The sequence below is a fragment of the Lampetra planeri genome, chromosome 9, assembly GCF_965212315.1.
Source record: "Lampetra planeri chromosome 9, kcLamPlan1.2.h2, whole genome shotgun sequence".
NCBI classification, from domain to species: Eukaryota; Metazoa; Chordata; class Hyperoartia; order Petromyzontiformes; family Petromyzontidae; genus Lampetra; species Lampetra planeri.
This window is the reverse complement of record NC_136115.1, coordinates 11797091-11818112: the sequence shown is the minus strand read 5'-3', so window position 1 is coordinate 11818112 and position 21022 is coordinate 11797091. Positions and strand designations below refer to the sequence as shown.

At 46.2% G+C, this 21022-nt stretch overlaps 1 protein-coding gene across 3 annotated transcripts in view; it reads right to left on the bottom strand.

The window, feature by feature from the left end:
• Positions 1-6087: 6087 nt before the first annotated feature.
• Positions 6088-21022, bottom strand: part of LOC144720690 (inositol polyphosphate multikinase-like) — a 15250-nt gene continuing 315 nt past the window's right edge. Inside the window, exons 2-8 of one of the 3 annotated variants that reach the window (XM_078597650.1) lie at positions 17253-18074; positions 16643-16728; positions 15256-15352; positions 14174-14346; positions 12714-12795; positions 12289-12489; positions 6088-11967 (exon numbers count right to left, since the gene is read on the bottom strand). In XM_078597650.1, coding sequence (XP_078453776.1) covers positions 11747-11967; positions 12289-12489; positions 12714-12795; positions 14174-14346; positions 15256-15352; positions 16643-16728; positions 17253-17577 — 1185 coding nt within the window. In that variant the 5' untranslated portion in view covers positions 17578-18074 and the 3' untranslated portion in view covers positions 6088-11746. Of the gene's footprint in view, positions 12490-12713; positions 12796-14173; positions 14347-15255; positions 15353-16642; positions 16729-17252; positions 18075-21022 lie in introns of all 3 variants that reach the window. The other 2 variants (XM_078597648.1, XM_078597649.1) reach the window with 2 other exon arrangements.

Here is a 21022-nt window from a genome sequence, read left to right as displayed (position 1 = left end):
AGCTCTGCACGTGCTTGCGCGCGCCACCGCCGCTGGCAGCGAACGAGCTCGAGCGGGCATCTGTTCGACTCTTCCACGCTGAGTGGGCATCTGGGAAGAGGCGGGAGTGTCCACACTGAACCCCACCACAACATCGATCGGCCGGTATTTAACCTGGCCGGTCGATGTAAGCGTGGTGAATGTGTTTCTACTGATGGGGGGAGGGGGGGTGAAAGAAACTTGCTCCACTGTTTCAGCTTCCTCGCGCGGGAGATGGAATCGAACCGGCGACCTCTGGACCGCAGCTCCAGTGCGCTGTTGATCAATACACTGTGGTGGAGGCAGCTTTGTTTTTTTTCTTCAGATAAAGAGATAAACGTGCTATGCGCATTGCTAGACATCCACCACGTATGTGCGGCAAATCGGTAACCACTTTTCTACCGTTACATTTTGTTCGTTATTCCGTCACCGTTAATGCAACAAACTAATTTCTTTTCAACCCTATGTAGTCGATATCACTGTGGGATTCAAACCGTGCGAAATCATCCATCTCCCTCTCGCATCTCGCTCAACACCCTTACACGTGCTCCTTCGCTGATCCAGCAACCCCTCCACCACCACCAGCAGCAGCAGCGGCCTCCACTCTGACAGAGGTCTCTCTCCTTCACCTGAAATCCTCCCGCTCGGTCGAGCACCCGAAAAGCCTCTTGCCTGTGCCTCTCAAGTGACATCCATGGCACCCGCCTTTAGCGATAGAGACACCTCCGTATCATGCCCGCGATGCGCATGCCCCTTCCCTGTGTGTCTCCACCACCACCACCATCATCATCATCTCGAGATGCAGTGGCAAGTGAGAGCTATCAAAGCACCGCCACTGTTGTGCCGCACGCCGTGGGAGGAGGCATGGGATGGACCGGGGCCGAGGTGAAGATGTTGGCCGACGGCTCCGGGCGGACGCCACTTCTTACCTTGTGTCTGGGAGGGCACCGAGCACGGCAGTCTGGGCACACGGAGAGCGGCGCGGGACGCCGGAGGAGAGAGAGAGAGAGCGGATGAGAGAGAGCGGAGAGGAGGAGGAGGAGAGAGGAGAGCGAGAGCGCCTCCCCCCTCTCCTCCGCCTCCTCCGCACGCCGTGCACAGTCCCCGTTGCCTGGCAACTCCTCATGCAATAATCATGAGCCTGTTAGCAAGAACCTTTCTGCAAAGGTTAAACCACAAGCTGCTTTACAAAAAGAAGGATTTGTTGTTCAATGTTAGCGTTAAAATGTAAACGCGGATGCGCAACGCCGGGGCTGCATCACTTTCCCCGTTTCGCTGGCGCGTCCACTAAAGTTGATTGGGATCGCCTGGACAGTTGAGCATGCTGGGCCTAATCACAATCAATTATGCTAACGACTGCTGCCGCTTCGCTTGTGACGCAATTCGGGATGTAAGCCGCTGCCGACGATGTCGTCGCGAGGCAAATATTTAGTTGGAAACTTCCAAAACGCCCATCGCTGTGGATTAATGATTTGGTGGTGGTGCTGCTGCTGCTGCTGCTCGTGCTGGTAGCGGCGCGCGCAAACACCAACAACGCACACGAACGCATTCGTCAACAGCCACCGTGGCCTTAAAGAGAATGGAAAAAAATAAAGCATCACATTTAAAATACATAATAATAATAATAGACAACGTTTCGGGGGTAACGTCCCTTTATGTATAGAAGAAAAAAAAACAAATAGGTTGTTACGATGTTAATGCCGCGCGCGAGACGCTATTCAGCAGATCTTGGTCCCATCGCAGCTGCAATGCAAACCCGCGCTTGCGTAACTTACTGCCCTCCCCAGAGACGCGCCGAGTCGCAATTCACCCGCCGCGTCTGCAATTCCGGCACCCAGCGTAACAGCAGCAGCAGCAGCCGCACACAACCCGGGCCATTGTCGAGGCGGCCCCTCTCTGGAAGGGTGATTGCTGTCGTGCTGTCGATGCACATCCAATCCGCTGGTAACGGCCATCCGTATGGGGTGGGGGGACCTTCAATAAGGCGTCACATGTGTTCGTGCAATTCTTTCTGTTTGACCAACATGCAGGCGCGGTATGTAATTTACGGGTGTTGTGTATGCCATGTTATATCGAGCATCACACTATGCAAATGCACACCGTAGAGGTGTATGCACGGTCAGTAGTGATTTTCAGTGTGCCACGGTGTTCACGTGAATTGCGTGTGAAATCGCAAATCATAACGTGCTATATCATCATCGTGGGCATGCATGCTGAATACGTGACTGCAGGTTTCCACTGTGATGATATGACGTTCCATTCTGCAGCAAACTTGAATTTATATACATCTGTTGGCATGTACAATTCGTAATAGTAATGAGAAGATGTATCATCTGCGTAGCAAAACTGAAGCAATGTAATTACTGGTCGATTTGCATACAAGAGACATTCAATGTGTTATAATCGTCGTTGTATCATCATCGCCAATTTCCCTCCTCTTTCCCCAATCCACGAGTTATGTGTGTATCTTGTTCTCTGTGACGTCAATATTCACGGCAACAATGTGAACGGATATCCCTCGATTAAGGAACGTTCGGTTTACGAAATTTCGAGTGAACGCAATTGACAAATTTTGGCCACTTTTTATTGAACGAAATCGAATTTCCGCGTTTACGAAATGTCACAGCGGCACGCGCCATGAGATCAAACAAAGCAGCAGCACCTGGGAGGCTGCATCATCCATTCGCGATATTGCCACGGAATTCCGGCAGTGCAACAATAACACCTCCAACATCACATTTCCAATAATTCCAACGTGCAGATCTTTTGGTGAGTTCCCTGAAAAAGAGGTTTTTGGTTCGATCCCGACCCTGATGCCTGGAAATTTGGAGTTTGCATGTTCTCCCCGTGGTCGCGTGGATTTTTCTCCAGGCCCTCCGGTTTTTCAATCCACATTTTAAAAAATGTGTTCAGAGTATTTGGCTGATATAAATTTCCACATGATAAGCCACTGGGATGAGCTGTCATTTGTGGTCAGGTCGCTTCTGAAAAATAGCTATACTGTATAGCTAAGTGGGCCTTACATAATAAAAAAATATTTACAATTTTTATTTTTTATTTTACATAAGTAATTATTTAATCGTTTTAATCTTTTTGCCCTTTGTTATTACAGTATTTTTGGATTGTAAAACTGATACATGCGTATAGTTTTAGATTAGGAGCAAAGTTGTAATGACTATCCGAAACACATCCCGCATTTTTTTTTTAATTAAATTCGTTTTATGCGTAGTATTTGAAGAACGTATCCGTTTCGTAAATCGAGGGATACCTGTATATGGGCGATCAGAGGCTGTGGTCTCCGGTTATTGAAGTCAGTCTCATCACTCTTTTTGATTGAGGTGTCCTCCGCTTTGTGTAAACATTCAGTAAAGATGTCTCCAAAATATGTCACAACAACTGCCCATGCTTCTTGGGTGGCGTCTACACTTTTATAATCCGGTCCAGGAAGAAGTCTTTTTAGTGTGTAATGTGAATAAAATCCCTTCACTTGTATCATTATAAAGTGCATGCATTATGCAGTGCAGTACACACAAATATGGTTATCGAGGAATACAACCAGACCAGTATCATCATGACACGATAGGCCAGAGTATGCGTTACCCACATTTAAAATGTATAAGTTGTTAACTTTGCAACATCCGCGGGGCACCAAAACCGCGCGCGTGTGGGCGACGCATGGAGCGCATGGGGACGAGCTTTGGAACGCGGCGCTGTTTCACGACGACATAGGGTAAACATTTGGTGCCAGTTGTCAAATCTCAATATTTAAATGAGCACCAGAAAAATGGTGGCTAACGTTTAACCCTCATCGCTTGAATTTCTATCTCACGTGAACAATAATTTGTGTATCTAGAGATAAGTATATCTGGGAGAGATGTTGGTGATCCTGCACATGCCGGCGATAACCCTATGAGACCTGTCATCAGCAGGAGTCGTGATGTAATGCTTTATTTCTATGCATAACCGGTAACCGCGTGAGAGGAAAAAACGGTTACCGGTTTGCCTCACAAATAAATGTCTGGTTGTTTGACTTGCATCCCACTGGGATTTTTGCACACAGCGTTGGTGTACGGTTTTTTTTTCTGCAATATTTTGCTGTCTTTTCTTGGATTTTCTGTTTGCACTTAGTCACATGTTCACTTTAAGATGTTTTTTGTTCATGTTTTTTGTTTGTTGCGGTTGCACCCGATTCAAGAGTCGAATGGCTCACAGGGCTATACCTAATAAATTAACTTGAACTTGTAACTGAGAAGCGAACGGAGCTCCCGTGGTGTTAATGATCAGCAGCGCGCTGGACTCGAAACGCAGAAGTTCGCCGGTTCGATTCCATCTCCCGGTTTGGCAGCTGAAACAATCGCTTCAAAATAAGTTTGCTGCTGGGTGCATGCTTGGAACATAACGAACTCGAGTGCTTCATTTGGGAATACGATTTCACGGCGTGAAAAACGTGAATCACTCTCAACTCGTTTCCATCGCTCACACGGCAATGGCTGTGTGGGTTTTCTTCCACTTCAACGATTCTGGAGCACCCCCCAGTGGTGTTGACACATCACGATGCGCGCCACCAGCACCATCACACACCGCGCACGTTGCTCTGGCTAAGGAGCCGTCCATAAAGACGTCACGTACCTAGGGGGGGGGGGTGGTTCAGACATTTGTGACGATGTGTGACGAGGGCGGGGGGGTGAGAAATGTCATGTCACATTAAAATGGGCAACTTTAAATATAGACAACACGTTCTACTTAATTAAATAGACTTTTTAATAAATGTTTTCTCCGACAACATCAGAGTGCAGCGCCACATTAAATACGCACTACAATGACAATAGTTTAAAGCGATTTGAAGCATGTTTTATTTTCAAAATGGAAATATGGCTGGGGGGGGGGGGTGCAGAGCTTTGTGACGTCATATTTAAGGGGGGGTCTGACTTTTTGTGACGCCGTGTGACGAAGGGGGGGGGGGTCAAAAATCGTCCAAAATCGCGTGACGTCATTTATGGACGGCTCCTATAAAACCGCATTCCCGTGATTTTGCTCCAACGCGACTGCGACGTGTCGATCAAGTCGACCACCGTCTGTCTGGCCCACGTGTGTTGTTTACCCATGATGCAGTTCCGCGACAACGTGTTCATGAGTTTATCGCCAGAGAAGTGACCGACTTTACAAGAGAAGTGCCATTCCTCTGCCGTTCTAGAGGGTATGTACTCTGTCTACGAGGATATCAAACGTCTCGCCTTGGCTGGAAGAGTTCAATGAAGGCTGTCGTCCCTTTGTGAAAATCGTGATTTGATCCCCCGTCAAGAATGTTGTCCGGGTACACCAGCTCCTCAGCCTAGAACGCACGTGCGTTTTCAGTAGAGTCGGTAAGAGTTAACCGGTAACCGTTCTTATAATCGGGTTACCGGTTCTGAAAGTCAGGTACTGGTAAGCGTTTTCAGTGGAAAGTTAGTCATGAATGCAATGATTTAGGACATGAACTCCAGATGGAATGAAACTGATGACCTACGGATTGCAGATCCAGCGATCTCACCACGACACCATGGCAGCTCCCTTCACTTCAATGTTTGTTGGAAAAATTGTGAAAAGTTAAATTACAAAACATATACAGTAAAACCAATATAGAAGGCTGCTGTTACTAGGTGAACACTGTGCACAAAATTACATTCATTTCCAGGATGAAAAGAAAACATACATTTCAAAGAAAATGTACAGTGGCAGGAGGCTGTTTTTCAAGGGTCAACACCCAAACAAATAGCAAACGTACGCCTATTTTCCAGAACATGTTACACCTATAGACAGTGCACACACACCTCCCACTAACGTTGTGAGAGTTTGTTTTTTTCCTCCTTCAGAGTAAAAATCACAACATGGGAATCAAGACGACATGGGTGTTACGATGTTATTATCGGAGGGATGAACATCGATGTTAAAACATTGATCCATCGGAACTTAAACCCCGATGTGACCGATATGTCGGTGTTTTTGCCCATTCCTCGCTCGCGCCAGGCGATAAATAACAGCGTCACCAAGACCAGGCATTATGTTATCTCAGGCGGAATACGAGACACATTTAGACTGTTAAAATAGTTTATTGACATTTGATTACGAATTTAAATAAAACTGAGAAGCATATTAAATACAGTAAATCCATTCCAGTTATGTTTTGCTATTTTTAAAAATATATATATTTTGTTGTTGCTTATAATGTAAAATGCTTCAGGGCTGTGAAAGTCGGTGAGGGGCAGCATCGTTCTTTACGGGGCGTGAAAGACGGCATGGTGGACAGCAGTGGTGTAGATGGTTGATAACCGAAAAAAACAATCCTCACAAATAAAAATGACTCTGGCGATGTGCTAAGTGCCAGCTTATAGGCCTCAAGCCCGAGGCAGCCTTTGACTCGACCTATCGTCCTCCCTCTGGAGGTAATAAAAATGAGCACCGCTCTGGAAAATTAAGAGTGGTCATCCTCCCGAAAAGACTTGTCCCCACCACGAGAATACGGAATTTTCATCACTGGCTCAGTATGCGGCCACTAAAGTGGAGTGCGTCCCCTTTGCTCATGTGAAGAGGCAATTTCAATTGAGTCATTTATAAAATAGTGGAGGTCATTTTAATCAGCATTAGCGTAGAATTATAGCAATCTGACACACCGCGAAGAACCAATGAAAACACATTGAATTAAATCCACTCAAATGATTCAACTCTTTAAATAACGGCTGTCATCCTTAAACATCGTCACGATTAATAATGAACCATCAAACACCAATAATTGCCCGATCATATTTACTAAATGCCACACATTTAAACATTCACTTTTGAAAATAAAATATATAAAAAAACATTTGCAAACACAAATAAAGTATTCTCAACAAGAATAAGCGAATCTGTCATCCATATTAAAGTTTATGTACAGTAGATTCTCAACCAAAACAAACCCTTAAACCAACCACTCTTGGCAAGCTTTGTATTTTCTGTTTGTGGGGTAATTGTCATTGCAGCAAAGCTGTGCACTCTTGCCATGCATACCCCAGATCACTCTTCTCGGCTCATTTTCCTCAGCCACTGAGCCAGGACAAGACCATCACCCTCTGGCTCCACCGTGACCCATCTGGACCTGCGTCGTGAAGCTACGAGGTCATCTCAGCAACGAGGTGCCTGTCATCCCGTAAAGCCACTCACCTCGTTCATCTATCAGGATACGTTTGTATCATCACCAGTGTTCTTCATTGTAAGGCCCGAGGGCCACTGGTGGCAATTAGCGCGGCCCCTGACAATATACAAATGTGAAAACACTCCATCGTGCTGCCCAACCCCAATTGTTTGAAATGTGTGGCGGCCCTCACACTGATGTCTTATCGGCGAAAGTGGCTCCCTCTGAACATATGAACACTGCCATATCCCGTTCTAGAAAGGAGGCCCGCCTTCTTGCCAGAGGTCGCAACCGGGTACCCGAAACCCGTACCCTACCCGATACCCGGCTACCCGTACCCGGACGGGTACCCGTTTGTGACCCTGGTGCGGCCGGGTACGGGTAAGGAATCAAAACCCGTTTGCGACCTCTGCTTCTTGCCCTTACCCGTTGCCACCTCACCCCGCGCCGTGTGGCCGCCTCGAGAGCAGCCAATCATAATCACCGGTGGCAGCAAAGCCCCAGGTGTGCCGCGGTTTTTTTCCAATTAATCCACACACAATTCATAAAATAATTAACACTAGAACAGGCACATAGACATCCAAATGAGAACTGGAAACGGACAGAAATGCTAATAAAATCATTAAATAGATGAACAGATGGCCACCCAAACAAAACAATTATCAGTTACACACACAGACACATTCATACGCACCGACTGACGCACACAAAAACACACAACTTCCCCTCTTCATTAATCGGCTGAGCCGGGTGAGTGATTAAATCAAAGCCTCGTGCGCATGCAATTCTAATTGAGGAGCCGCGACGAGACCTGGGGGGGAGGCGCGGTGGTGATCAAAGAGAGAGCGACACACGACGCGATTGTGGAAAATCCACAATTACATGACGGCGGATAGTTCGTCCAGAGCGTCGTATCGCTTGAGAGACGCACACAGATCATCAACCGGCCACAATCAATCGACTGTTGGATTTAGGACCTACAACGATTTGTTGGTTCAGTGTGCTGCGAAAATCGCGCCACCTCGAAAGTGAGTGCCGTGGAATGAAGCTCTGCTGTTCGGGAAGGTGGCCGATCTTGGGTCATGCCGACTCTGCAAGACTTAACACTGCATCATTTGCTATCTTAAACACGTCTAAAACTGAATTCATTTTTCAATAACACTCCCCACAACTTTCACCCACAACCTCGCCCAGATCGCCAACCCAGTGATGGAACATGACGGGGGAGCTGCACGGGTGGAGGTGGGTTCGGATGGGACTGGGTCACGGAGATCAGAGGAGCGACTCGGCTGGGATTGGCACAGCTGTGGCCTCTGCATCGAGCGCGACTCGGGCTTGCAAAGCTCAGGGCAATGGTTAAACACGCGGTCCCGTTACTCCAGGTCTCTGCAGCCAATTACATTTCATACAGTACGGCGGTTCCCTGCATTTGTTGCACGATTCCCAACTAGTGTTGAAAATGTTAATGCATCGTGTCATGTCTGACATGGGCTAACGACAATCAATTAAAGGTGATGCAATGTGAGTTAACTGTTTATATAATCCATGCCATAGTAGCTCGTGCACCTGCGTTAAAACATTACTTGAAGAGGGCAAGGTCTGTTGCAGAGGGTTACAGAATCCATGCAAGGTAGGATTTACCTGATTTCAATTTGCACCAAAATTCCATACCCAGTTTATGTTTATGTTAAGTATTTGCTTTATCTGCATAAAAAGTTAAACTTTGCATTAATTCTAGATTTGAATCTTTCGTGACTGCAAGGAATCATATTCTTAGGTTTTTTCGGTAAAGTCACGTAGGTAAAACATCAAAATTAATGAAAATAAAATAAAACAATTTTGATGTTTTACCTACGTGACTTTACCGAAAAAACCTAAGAATATTAAACTTTGCACATGTCAGCAAAATACCCTCGCCTCTTTGCAATGCCTTAAAGAGGTGACTCATCTCATGAACGGAAGTAATACGTCTCAAACACTCAATCAACTTTAAATGAAACTGATTGTGTAGGAATGGACAGGTGGTTGTTGGATGGAATAGCACTGTTTAAATAACCATGCGTTTGTGTGATAATACCAAATAATGTTCCCCATTATACACCAATAGTACCTCCGAGGACAGTACACATTCTTGTATTTACTTAACACTGTCCTTTAAAATGAGGCAATTCCTGGATACAAAAATACTGTGCTATGTATAGTGCTGCCCATGCGGTTTCCCAGCACTGTGTGTTACTTTTAAAAGTGAAGTGGGCATGAAACATCGGCCCTAATTTCTTCACAACAATGAAGTATAAACTATATTTTTTAACAATGTCAACCGTGATAAATGGAACACTAAGATAACCAATATTGAGGTTCCAGGTATAATGATGTATATACGATTGAATTAGCCTAGGGTCAATCCAATCTATTTAGTTTTAAGCTGAATTGGTCTGATCGGATGATCAGAAAAGTTCTGAGTTGCACTTTCAAGTCAAACGTCCTCCCAAAACTATAAGATGGCCCAAAAACTCGGATCTCACAGTCATCTTCCAGATGACAATATCTGCAAGCAATGCAATCAATAAACAACAGAGGTGTGCTCTCTCCGCATAAAAAGAGTCACAATATAAGAACATTTAAGTCCGAGTCAATCCTCGGGTATGAATGAAAATGTGCTGTATAATGTAATGTCGGCACGACGGGTTGAAAGATATGGAGTTGCGAATGTTAAAGTGAAGTGCACCATTTACATGTAACATTCCCAAATAAAAGGTAAGGAATGAATGACTAGGTGGTCTGACCATGCAGGAACATAATTTGAGGAGAATTGACATTAGGGTCAAAGGGCCAAACGCCCTGGGTCATAACAGATCATCAAATTATTGGGGTGTAAAGGCTTACATCCGCAGCTTTTGAGATGAAGAGCAGAAATGTCAATTTCCCAAGCACGGCAGGGCACAATAATAATATAAACACGTACGATTCACCACACTGCTCGCACTGCACAATGTCCACACTGCTGCCAAATTGACGTTGACGGGACCCATGCAAACGTTGCTCACACAGCCGAGTTGTGGACGCGTGCCGAGTGCCACTTGCACCGTCTCCAGTGTGGATACGCGTTACAGACGCGCGCCACACGAAGCGGTGGACACGGCCCAGCGGTAGCTCGTTCGCTGCTTTTTGCAGAGGTTCGTGGTTCAAATCCGACAGGCCACCCTGGTTAATACCACTCAATACTACTCATTGTGAATGCACACCGTCTGCTTCACAGTGGAGGTTAAAGATCCTGTGGCATCATAGGAAAGGAGTAGGCCATTGCTTGTTGGTGTCGCGGTCCAAATTTGCTAACAGGCTTTGTTGAATTCAATAGCCGACATTCATTCAATATTCTACACTGAGCTCAGAGCCAAATTTGGGCTATTACAGCTTTTACAATGATATAACAATATTTATAAAGTGCATCTCATCAAGGATTTCAAAGCACTATATAAGACACTCAGCATTGCAATAAATCATGAAATTAAAAACAAGGAAATAGAAAGATAATAAAATTAACAATAAAAGTAATTTGTTAATTAGCTAAAAGTTAAATAAACGAAAGTGTACCGATAGGGTTGGAAATGGCAACTTAGCCGAGTGCATAACACGAGCAATTATCAATATGTTTAAAGTATAGTTTAAAATTGGTTGTAAGCGCTGAAATGCAACAATTGTGTTCACATTCATAGCACAAACACAACATACTTCTTTTTCTTGAATATTCACTTCATGGAAGACAGCATGGTTTCATGGATCACGACAGAAATCACCATGGTTATCACTAGGCTCTGCAGCTGTTAATTTGTATTATTTTCATCATTGATATGTAACGTTAAATGTAAGATATACGGTAAATAATAACAACACTGATGATGAATGAGTACTTTGCAACAGAAAAGCTATCAAGCAAGAATTTATATTGCTGATGAACCATTTAAATTATAATCGAATGGTGAAAATGATTCTGGGAGATTACACTTCAAAACATGAAGGCCGCATTGAATGGCAACCAAGGAGTGAAATGGGACAAGCGTGTGTGCAGTGATGTAGTGCGATTTAGCAATCAATTGCAATTACATCTGTGTAATATCTCTCTTAAGATGTTATTGGAAGACAGTTTCCAAGAAGACAGCGGTAAAGGCCAATTATACCAAGTGGCTTCCAATGTACGAAGGCTCATTTTATTCTTGCAAAGTTTAGTCTTGACCTATTCAATCACACTCTCATGTGAGTCTACTTTTCTATAATGAGTGCTCAAATAAAATAGCTTGAACGTATGCAACATGTATACAGTATTAGTTATTAACAGGAGCCTTCATGCTTATTTCCTTAAGCTTAATAAACAGAAATATTGAGCACCTGAATACATTTTTCATGGCGTTTCATAGTTGGAATGTTTTAACCAAAATTGGACAAATTATGCCAAGCCTTATGTAATTAGAACAAATTTAGGTTTACACAAATTCGTTATTTACATTCGCATAAGGATGCCCGCTTGGTTTGACAAAAAAAATATAATACACTTTTTGTTGGATGAAGGACATGGCAAAACTAATCTCGTGCCTTTCCCAGGATTTCCCTGAGCACTGCAATCAAATTGTTCAGTCCGTAAATGTAGCCCTCGTCGACTTCTTCCGAGATAAATGCGTGAGCAAAATCAATCAGCTTCACATCCACATGTTGCCTGCCAGTCCTCACCGTGCCGACGGAGCGCGCGTAGTCTCTGTGAACATCCTTGGTGCGAGGCTCAGCCACTTGTCTGCATAAGCAACCTGCATTTGTGTTGTCCAAACAGGAATCAAACACGTAGGAAGCTTGAGTATGATCATTACTTGTTTGCAACAAGTAAACATTTGGCTGGCAAACATCCACAGAGGTGCACAATTTCACAAAATGATTGTCGATTATTGCCTCTTCTAAACCAATGCTGCCAGGAGGCACATCAACAATAGGACCAGGCTCAGCCGACTGCTCTTGACAGGTTGCCTTGGTGGCAGCAACAGGGTGAACTGATAACGGTGGGTCACGTTCACTTCCAAAGGCCCTGCTGTGTGTACACCCGTCATGTGTTCTGCTGGCTGCTTCAGACTCACACGTGGCTGGTGATGTTGTCCGTGTGGAATGACCCGTCTGAGGAGGAGCATTTCCTTCATATACCATGAGCAGAGAGCTACTGTAAAAATTCCATATCCGTTGCTGTTGAAACCAAGTGTAAATATTTTCCAGCCTCTGTATCACACACTCCAGTGCATCCAACCGCAAGCAATGGCCATTATGGAAAAACTTGGAAATGCCTGTGGGTACAAACAAGAAAATCAACTGAAACCACAAACCTTAAAGTGGCAATACTCCTGCAACTAAACGTCCCACTATAGGCAGAACAACTAAAACTCATCCCACTCTGCACAGAGCAACTGCAAGCGCTCCCTCTGTGTGTAGAGAAGCTCCTACAGCTGCCACTGAGTGCAGAGCAACTGCTTGAGCTAAAATAAAACATAATTAAGAATAGACTCCTCACCTTCTTTGAGATTATCTGTCTCTAAACTTCTGCCAAAGAATTTATCATAAACAACATCAGTGTTTGTTTCAGGCTGGTACACCTAAAAGGAGAAAAAAAAACAGTCAATTGCATAAGACACAAGTATTACAATTCACCAACTATTTCACGATCAACATTGAAATGTTATGCAGCAATTCATAACTCAACACACGTAGGCCAACAAAGCAACAATAACACTAGTGTTTTTAAACGTAATATGGTGGTGGATAGCACAAAACAGCAAAATGCACGTTTGCAGAGTAAAGCGAGCAGTTGGCAGCACAACAGAAGGGTCACCACCTTCTCCACTGCAGAATAAACCCAGACGTGTTTCTCTTGTCAGCCTAGGTCTAACAACACCATGCAGTTTACTGCGATAAAGTTTGTTTTTTAGCGCCACCGGACCTCAGTACAAATCAATTCCTGGCACCCGAACACAGATACCAATTCTCCCGGAATGTCCAGGTCAAACCCGGGAAGGTGGCGATCCTATATACAGTAGACATCTGGATTTCTCTGTGTGCAGGCGGTTGAACAGAATACATGATCCATGTTTAGATTCCTACATAATCAAAATAACCACAACATTACACGGAATTGTTTTACTTGATGTTTTTCTTCGAGGGTCATTGTGATCAGATTGAGAAAATCACTCCTGTTGTCAACACATCGTATAAAAGCCTCCACTCCAAGCAAAATTCACAACCCATCAGCACGTTTTAACTTTTACAGGCACGTTAATTTGGAATAAAAATGTCCTACACAAACATCAAGTAAAGCATATATAGTAACACTTTAAGTCGTATTGCTGGAAGTCATTTCGACAAAATTTGTGATACAGTTATTATATAGATTTTTTGAGTTACTGAGCACAGGCCCAAAAGCCCAAAACATCAAGTGGCCAGCAAAAGTCCTTTCAAAGTTGTAACAGATAAAGAGCGTGACATACTTCTTGAATTCAGCAAGGTTGTCATACACGCTTTGTAAGACAGACGATGGGAGGGAATTCTAAAGTTGAGCAGTGTGAGGGAAGACGCAGCATTGGTGTGACCTGCAGTGTGGCGAGTGAGGAGTTGTTGAGCGAGTGGATGAGTTGTTGTGACCTGGATTGTGGTGCTTGAGCACAGTGCAGATGAGAAAAAACAGTCAGTGTCTGGTGGACCGAGTCCTCATTGTCAGTGGCGGTATCAACGTGAAAATAACCATGGTAGTAGCTAAAGAATATATGTATTCTGAACTTATTTCGCACAATACAAGCCAACGGTGCTAATGGGAGGGTAGTGAGGAGGGGACCGACCACTGATGAGCAAATGACTTGAGTGAAATGTTGAGTGCTGGATCATTAATAAACCCAATTGCTTTACATTCGTTTATATCTAGGTATATATGTGAATGTCGTGAACGGTGAGGCGAACTCTAAGTGTGACGGTAACACTGACTCTCATGCCCAGAACGAGGAATCCGATCTCTTGCATAAGGGGGTACTTGGTCCGCTCATAGTCCACTTTTTCTTGTGAGGCACACGGATCATAACTCTGGCGTCCCATCTTCACATCCATAATGCACGGCTTATTGAATTTGCATGTCACATCTTCTAGCTTCAGATACACAGCTGGCTTACATTAAAGAAACATCACACAATGCATTTGACTTTTAATACCGTTGCTAAGCACAGGCCCGAAACTTCAAATCAACCATTCTAGATTTGAAGCTTTCGTGACTGCAAGGATTCATACTCTTAGTTCTTTCGGTAAAGTCACGTAGGTAAAAAAGTTAAATTAAAATTAATAAAAAATAAAAACAATAAAATCACGACGTTTCGGAGGCAACCCAAGCTTCCGTCTTCAGGTGAAACTGTCACAGCAGAAAACCCACTTGGATACAGATTTTTTTGCTGTGACAGTTTCACCTGAAGACGGAAGCTTGTGTTGCCTCCGAAACGTCGTGATTTTATTGTTTTTATTTTTTATTAATTTTAATTTCATTTTTTACCTACGTGACTTTACCGAAAGAACTATGAGTATTTCAAATCAACCAGCCGCAAGCAGCACTATCCAAGTTGTAATAATGCATTCCTTGCATTAAGCACAGTCATAACAGCTTCGAAAAACACGCAATTAATAGCTACAATTATATCATTATTTGGGTGGCAGGATGGTACAGTGGTAACACTTGTGCCGCACAGCAAGAAGCATCTGGGTTCGATTCCCAACTCGGGCACATTTCTGCGTGGAGTCTGTATGTTCTCCCCCCTGGTCTGCATGATTTACTGCAAGTTCTCTAGTTTTCTCCCTTGATTGAAAAAAAAACATCATGTAACTGCTATTGGGGAAACATCCCAATGCTGAAAAAATACCCATAAATTACTCAATTGGGACTACACAAAGCAACACACTGCTCTCCTGTGAAAACTTGTCAGGAACCTCTTGAAAATTAGTCTGAGACTCCACGAGGTTTTCCTTGGTAAATGAGCATGATAATAATACATAAACCAATAAATGAGAAGAATAAAAAAGGATACTATTGGGAGAATTAGGAGGTATCCATGTGCCCATGAATCTTGGTACTTGTTCTCGCAGGAAGATAATTCTCTCGTCTTTACACTCGGCATTAAATACCTGAAGAGACAGAAAATATTGGATTACCATTATCGAACTGCATACGCGGAAACCATATTTGATCACGGTGTACACCAAAGAAAGATGAAGGAAGGTTTCCCCTTATTTAAGAGAAAACAATCATCTCCAAGTGGATTACATCGATATACAAAAGGGGTGATGTTTTAGTTCTCGGCATGAAAAGCAACTCCCTGTGGTGTGAATCCACTTACGCACAACTCAGAGATCTTGTGCCTTGAGAGCAAATACAGAATTGTGTGCATGACAGCAATTCAGACACAGCCCACTGTGATCATTTAGATAAAGGGGTGATGATATCATGGCCGATGCCTACGCCACACCTCCTGGCTACCAACGCTCCCTGCCCTCCACCAGATCCCGCGGCTGCTGCGTAGTTAACACATTAACATGCATGACCTCTAAGATATGCCCTGCCATCTCCACCAGCTTGTTAGGTCTTCCCCTTAGCGACTGGCCTCGTGGAGACCACTTCAATGCCTGTCTCGTTAAGCTGCCCTCCCCCACCCTGCACATATCCGACCCAGTGCAACAGTGTTTTCCTAATCATATCTACAACACTCACCTGTCTTATTCTCTTCCGGATTATTTTCAAACTGATTAGGGTCCAACTCTCTGATCCATACAGGACTAGAGGGGCACTCTTGCCTCAAATACCCACACACACTGCACTAATACTCCCCACCAAATCCACTGATATCTAAACTAAAACATAAACTTTTTTTTATTTTACCAGGTAAAGCCCACTGAGTTATATAGCTCTTTTCAGACGTGACCTGGAAATTTATAGCAGCAAAATACTCTAAACGCATGCTTCTAAATACGGAGGGAAAAAATGGAGGACCCGGATAAAAAACCACGCGATCACAGGGAGAACACGCAAACCCCAAATATACAGGCACCAGGGTCGAACCCACGACCTCCTGTATACCAGGCGAGGTAGTTAACATCTCACCACCACGGCACCCTGCAACGGTAGAGTTTAACACATACATTTTCACAGCCACTTGTAATTCAAGTGCAGTTTTCTGGGTTGGGTCACACGTTGATTATTTCTTCTCTCAAGCACTCCACACGCACGACTTACTTCGCAGGCAGCTTCAGGCGTTGAATAATTCGTAATCATCTGTAGCTCACTCATTAAAATCCTGAAATTTCCCACATCAGCATGTAGAGAAATCTTGAGAAGAAACGGTCAACACGCAGCCCAACCTGGAAGGCAGTGCTTGTTGGGTGTTAGCCGATGCACCGGCTGGTGTGCCCCGTTCTCACCGTTTTGTAGAAATCCACCTCCCTTTGACCCCGTGGAGGGGGCTGCACGTGTTTCAGCACCGAGCCGTCGGGGTGCTGCCGCATGCCTGTGGCACACAACCCGCAATGCGGGGCCCAATCCGTGGCAACGCCACCATAAATCCCAACCTCAACGTTTGGAACTTGCTTATAATGTATTTTGTGTAATGGATGATAACATCAGCTTTGAAACCAGGTCAAATATTTCAACTCAGTGATTCATATTTCATGACATACATCTCATTTAATGGGGGGGGGGGGGGGGGTGTGGGATCGAATAGTTGAAAATGGTCTGCTTTTGGAATGATTTTGAGGATCTAAAATTGGTATTTAGAATGACAGTAGCCCTATGAATGTCTGTACAGAAGACAGGGAATTAGGTATTCTGTAAAAGTCTTGCCAAATAAGTATCAGAGCTTTTAGATTGTTTTTATAGGTGAAATAAAACAGTCCAATATACAAGTGAATCCTGAAATCGATTTTATAATTTCACTCATGATAAAAAATGGGACATGAGCGAGTAAAAACGCGAGCCACTTCGCAAATACACGCTACAACATTCTTAAAACAAATTAACAAAGTTATGCCGTACCGAGGCCCTTCTTTTTCCCATCCACATGTCCAGCCACTTGGTGGGACAGCGGTTTGAGTTGTGCACAGCAAGCCGAGTGTGCAGGTGCCGCGTCGGCACAGTCTGCAGCATCGCTCCGGTCTTCATGCGAGCCACCGCTGCCTTCCAGCCACTTTCCGATTCTCCGATGTTCATCGTCCATTGCTGCACCTCCTGACGGCATCCATGGGTCTTGTGGGGTAGGGTCGGGATGTTGGGTTCGCTCGGCCTGAGGATTTATGCCATCTAATTGTGCAATTACACTTGCGCTGGTTGTCTCATTATCGTCGGCTTGCTTTTTATACATGTCACTGTGTATTTCGCTTAATTAATCTTCTTGTTATTTGGCAGAGAACTCAAATTCCATGCTAACATTTAACTTACGTGATATTAAGCGCACGCAAGCATGACCAACAGTGATAGTTGAGCTGTTTTTTCTAGGATTGTATATTAACCTCCCAATGACTATGCTCTATCTCAACTAACATCTAAGATTTGCTGTCACATGTCTAAAGGATATGTTCTTTACAGACATCTCACATTTTAGCACAAAATCAGACGCTGGATTTGACACTCAGGCGAAACGTGTATTTTATCTAGCAGAAGTTTTCACATACTATGCTGTTCTTCATCGTATGCAAGCCTACGTGTTAAATCTTAGGAAAGTGAGGATCTTTTCCTGAAAAAGACAATTTTTAGTCTATTTTTAAAGGACCAGCAAGATGGTCAATGTGCTACTTGTGTGTTCATTAAACTTTCGTAATCAACGATTGAATACAGTGCATGTCATTACACATTCCTATCCTAAGTGTCAGTAGGGGTTGTGGAATTATAAACAGAAAAACATCCATGCCAAAAATGTCACATTAATTGAGAGAAAATGATTACATTTTAATACATGTGAATAAAAATACTTCTTAAAAATGTATGATCGATTTAATCAATGCTGAAATAAATGCTTTGCATAGGTAATTGGTAAACGACCGTGCACAATTTTAGAAACCAATACCTTTCATTAGCATAAATAAAATTGCCCGTAAAAAAAATCAACACTCAAGTGACTCGGTATAGTATTACTAATTACTGGAATTGTTCGTGCATACTTTTTAATGAAAGCACACGCAAGATCAAGCAGCATGGGCATGCAATCAATGGCTGGGCATGTGGCTTCCATGACCCTCGCTTGCAAGGAGAGCTCACATCCATGCTGGGACTGTGTCCAGCCAGACATTTCAAAGGGAACTGCAAGCCCCTCACACAATTCAGCCTGGTTAAACCCAGCATGGATCATGGGCAGACCAGTTTGAATGTTATAAATCAGCACAGGTGTTCTTGTAAATGAACTATGTGGTCATAAACATGTTAAATTGTGCAAGGGACCAAGGGAATCCATGCCACACCCCAATTTTAACAGAAAATGGCTCTCACTTACAGCGACACGGCTTTGATAATATTCGCTCACTATCGAAGAGAATGACTCAAGTGACGCGAGGAACCACAGACGAGTGGGGTAGACAGCAGCCGGGCAGTGAGCCGGTGCTGCCAACAATTGCCCAATATCTGCGGTCCTCTACAAATTAAGGTGTTTTCGGCCAATTGATGTTCATACATGTGGGAGGGAACCAGAGCGCCCAGGGAAACCCCACACATTAGGGCCGACATTCTATCCTATGCAGATTAAACGGAGATTAGCACGAATTTTGCTGTAACGCATTCTCCTGGCAGGCCAGGGTATGACATTTCTGTGACTCACCAACTTACACACAAACACAGACACAATCACAACACCTTAATCCCTAAATCTCTCACACACTCTCACTCATACACCCTCGATCACACTCTCCCCCACTCTCATCACCCTGACTTTCACCCTCACGCACTCACTCTCAGCCTGTATCTTCACCCTCTCGCCTTACTCTCACTCTCTCTCCTCACCCCTCCTCATACTCTCTCTTCAGCTCTCCTCACTCCTCAACCCTCACCCTCTTGCTTCACCGCCTCTCCTTACCCCTCACCTCTCCTGACCCCCTCTCCCCTCACCTTCTCCCCTTCACACCCTCTCTCCTCTTCCTCACCCCCTCTCCTCATCCCCCCCCCCTCTTCTCACCCCCCCCCCTCACCCCTCTCTCTCTCCTTACCTACCTTTCCTCACCCCCAATTCTCTCTCCTCACCCTCTCCTCATCCCTCACCCCCTCTCCCTCCTCACCTCCCTCTCCCCCCTCACCTCCCTCTCCCCCCTCACCTCCCTTTCCCCCCTCACCTCCCTCTCCTCACCTCATCCCTCACCTCCCTCTCCTCGCCCCCCTCTCCCTCCTCACCCCCCTCTCATCATCCCTCATCCTCCTCTCCCTCCTCACCTCCCTCTCATCCCTCACCATCCTCTCCTCATCCCTCACCTCCCTCTCCTCATCCCTCACTCCCTCACCCCCCTCTCCCCCCTCACCTCCCTCTCCCCCCTCACCTCCCTTTCCCCCCTCACCTCCCTCTCCTCACCTCATCCCTCACCTCCCTCTCCTCGCCCCCCTCTCCCTCCTCACCCCCCTCTCATCATCCCTCACCCCCCTCTCCCTCCTCTCCCTCCTCTCCCGCCTCACCCCCTCTCCTCATCCCTCACCCCCCTCACCTCATCCCTCACCCCCCTCTCCTCATCCCTCACCCCCCTCTCATCATCCCTCATCCCCCTCTCCCTCCTCACCTCCCTCTCCTCACCCCTCTCTCCCTCCTCACCCCCCACCCCCTCTCCCGCCTCACCCCTCACCCCCTCTCCCGCCTCACCCCTCACCCCCTCTCCCGCCTCACCCCTCACCCCCTCTCCCGCCTCACCCCCTCTCCCTCCTCACCCCCCTCTCCCTCCTCACCCCTCACCCTCCACCCTCCACCCCCCTCTCCCTCCTCACCCCTCACCCCCCTCTCCCTCCTCACCCCCCACCCTCCTCTCCCCCCTCTCCCTCCTCACCCCCCTCTCCCTCCTCACCCCCCTCTCCCTCCTCACCTCCCCCTCCTAACCCCTCACCCCCCTCTCCCTCCTCACCCCCCTCTCCCTCCTCACCCCCCACCCCCTCTCCCGCCTCACCCCCTCTCCCCCCTCACCCCCTCTCCCGCCTCACCCCTCACCCCCTCTCCCTCCTCACCCCCCTCACCCCCACTCCCTCCTCACCCCCTCACCCCTCACCCCCTCTCCCGCCTCACCCCTCACCCCCTCTCCCTCCTCACCCCTCACCTCCCTCTCCTCATCCCCCTCTCCCTCCTCTCCCTCCTCTCCCTCCTCACCCCCCACCCCCCTCTCCCTCCTCACGCCCCTCTCCCTCCTCACCCCCCTCTCATCATCCCTCATCCCCCTCTCCCTCCTCACCTCCCTCTCCTCACCCCCCACCCCCCTCTCCCTCCTCACCCCTCACCCCCTTCTCCCTCCTCACCCCCCTCTCCCTCCTCACCCCCCCTCTCCCTCCTCACCTCCCTCTCATCATCCCTCATCCCCCTCTCCTAACCCCTCACCCCCCTCCTCACCCCCCTCTCCCCCCTCACCCCCTCTCCCGCCTCACCCCTCACCCCCCTCACCCCCTCTCCCTCCTCACCCCTCACCCCCTCTCCCCTCACCCCCTCTCCCGCCTCACCCCTCTCCCTCCTCACCCCTCACCTCCCTCTCCTCATCCCCCTCTCCCTCCTCTCCCTCCTCACCCCCCTCTCCCTCCTCACCCCTCACCCCCTCTCCCCGCCTCACCCCTCACCCCCTCTCCCGCCTCACACCTCA